This window comes from Cyprinodon variegatus, unplaced genomic scaffold (genome assembly GCF_000732505.1).
Source record: "Cyprinodon variegatus isolate N-32 unplaced genomic scaffold, C_variegatus-1.0 Scaffold332, whole genome shotgun sequence".
In the NCBI taxonomy this organism is placed as follows: Eukaryota; Metazoa; Chordata; class Actinopteri; order Cyprinodontiformes; family Cyprinodontidae; genus Cyprinodon; species Cyprinodon variegatus.
The window spans coordinates 407,828-409,043 of NW_015150785.1; the positions used below are offsets into that span (position 1 = coordinate 407,828).

The window sequence follows — 1,216 nt, forward strand, 5'->3', positions numbered from 1 at the left end:
AAACACGCCCCATAATCACAGCTCTATGGAGCAGCATCAGACTCATTCTGACTAGAATTAAGTAGGACTACGTCAGGCTAAGTAATTTTACGGCAGAGCCAGAAAATATGCGCGTGATTAACATTAAATGCTCCACAATCTCTCCAGCATGGCTGAGCTCTAGATTTGAATTTACTAGTAATTTTGGGTGTTATATAAAATCTGATTATATTCTTCCAACAATGTTCTCTCCAGATTCTGGAAGAGGATGTTGTAGTTTGGGTCTTCCAAATATTCAGCCAGCCTTCGTCGGTTATTAGAATATCAAATTCCCTTTCCCACTTTAGTTTGCATGTTTTCTAAGCCAAAACAAGGCTTTGTTTTCTGTCTCTATAAAGCCTCGAACTCAACGCTATTTCTGACATTTTGAATTGAAAAGCGTTCCTGAATGAGAAGCGAAACGCCTTAAAACTTGGAAGGAAAGTCCACTGGATTGTTTTTTAACTTTTCTGGAAAGACGCACTTTGATAGGCTGTTTTTACTTCACCCGTTTACATCACTTGTGTTAAAAGTGCTGAGCATAAAAAATACATACAGTGTACATACTTTACAAAGCACCAGTTTTTTCAGCAAGTACTCTCTAATTTAAACTGAGCAGATATGACCTTCTAACTTTAGTCAAGTTCTGATGGTTTATGTTTGTTCCGGATTCGCGTGTCTGTCCTCTGCTCTCAGTTTGGCCAGCCTGAAGTCCTCTCTCGCTTGCTGCAAGAGATCTGGGCAGCACATCACATCCACAGCTGTCATTGCCAGGGCCTTGGCTGCCCTCAGGGTGTGCAACTGGGCCACCTCAGCTCCTGACGCAAGAAGGAGAAGTAGAGAAGGAAAAAATAACTATAAATAGAAATCAGCAACCCTCACGACTTGGAGGGAGATGATGGCAGATCTTTGCTTTTTTTTTATTTCAAGAAACCTCTCTCTACCTGCTGCTTTAGCGTATTCCTCTGTGTGGTTTAATGCATCCGTGCCAATGTAGAAGAAGGGATGGATCCCAGGCACTAAGAAGGATACGTTCCCAAAGTCTGTGGAACCTGTCAGATAATTAGAGATTCATGGATAATGATTCTGTGTAGGGATGCACGATGTTGGGATTTTGGCCGATATCCGATATGCCGATATTTTAAAACTCATGTAGCCGATAACCGATATCGATACCGATGTTAAAGCTGGACAAAAA

At 41.4% G+C, this 1,216-nt stretch overlaps 1 protein-coding gene across 2 annotated transcripts in view; it reads right to left on the reverse strand.

Moving 5' to 3' along the window:
• Nucleotides 1–6: 6 nt before the first annotated feature.
• The window catches only part of pm20d2 (peptidase M20 domain containing 2), an 11,102-nt gene continuing 9,892 nt past the window's right edge, over nt 7–1,216 (reverse strand). Inside the window, exons 6-7 of one of the 2 annotated variants that reach the window (XM_015385168.1) lie at nt 963–1,070; nt 7–836 (exon numbers count right to left, since the gene is read on the reverse strand). In XM_015385168.1, the coding sequence (XP_015240654.1) occupies nt 673–836; nt 963–1,070 (272 nt within the window). In that variant the 3' untranslated portion in view covers nt 7–672. The remainder of the gene's footprint in view (nt 837–962; nt 1,071–1,216) is intronic. The other variant, XM_015385169.1, reaches the window with a different exon arrangement.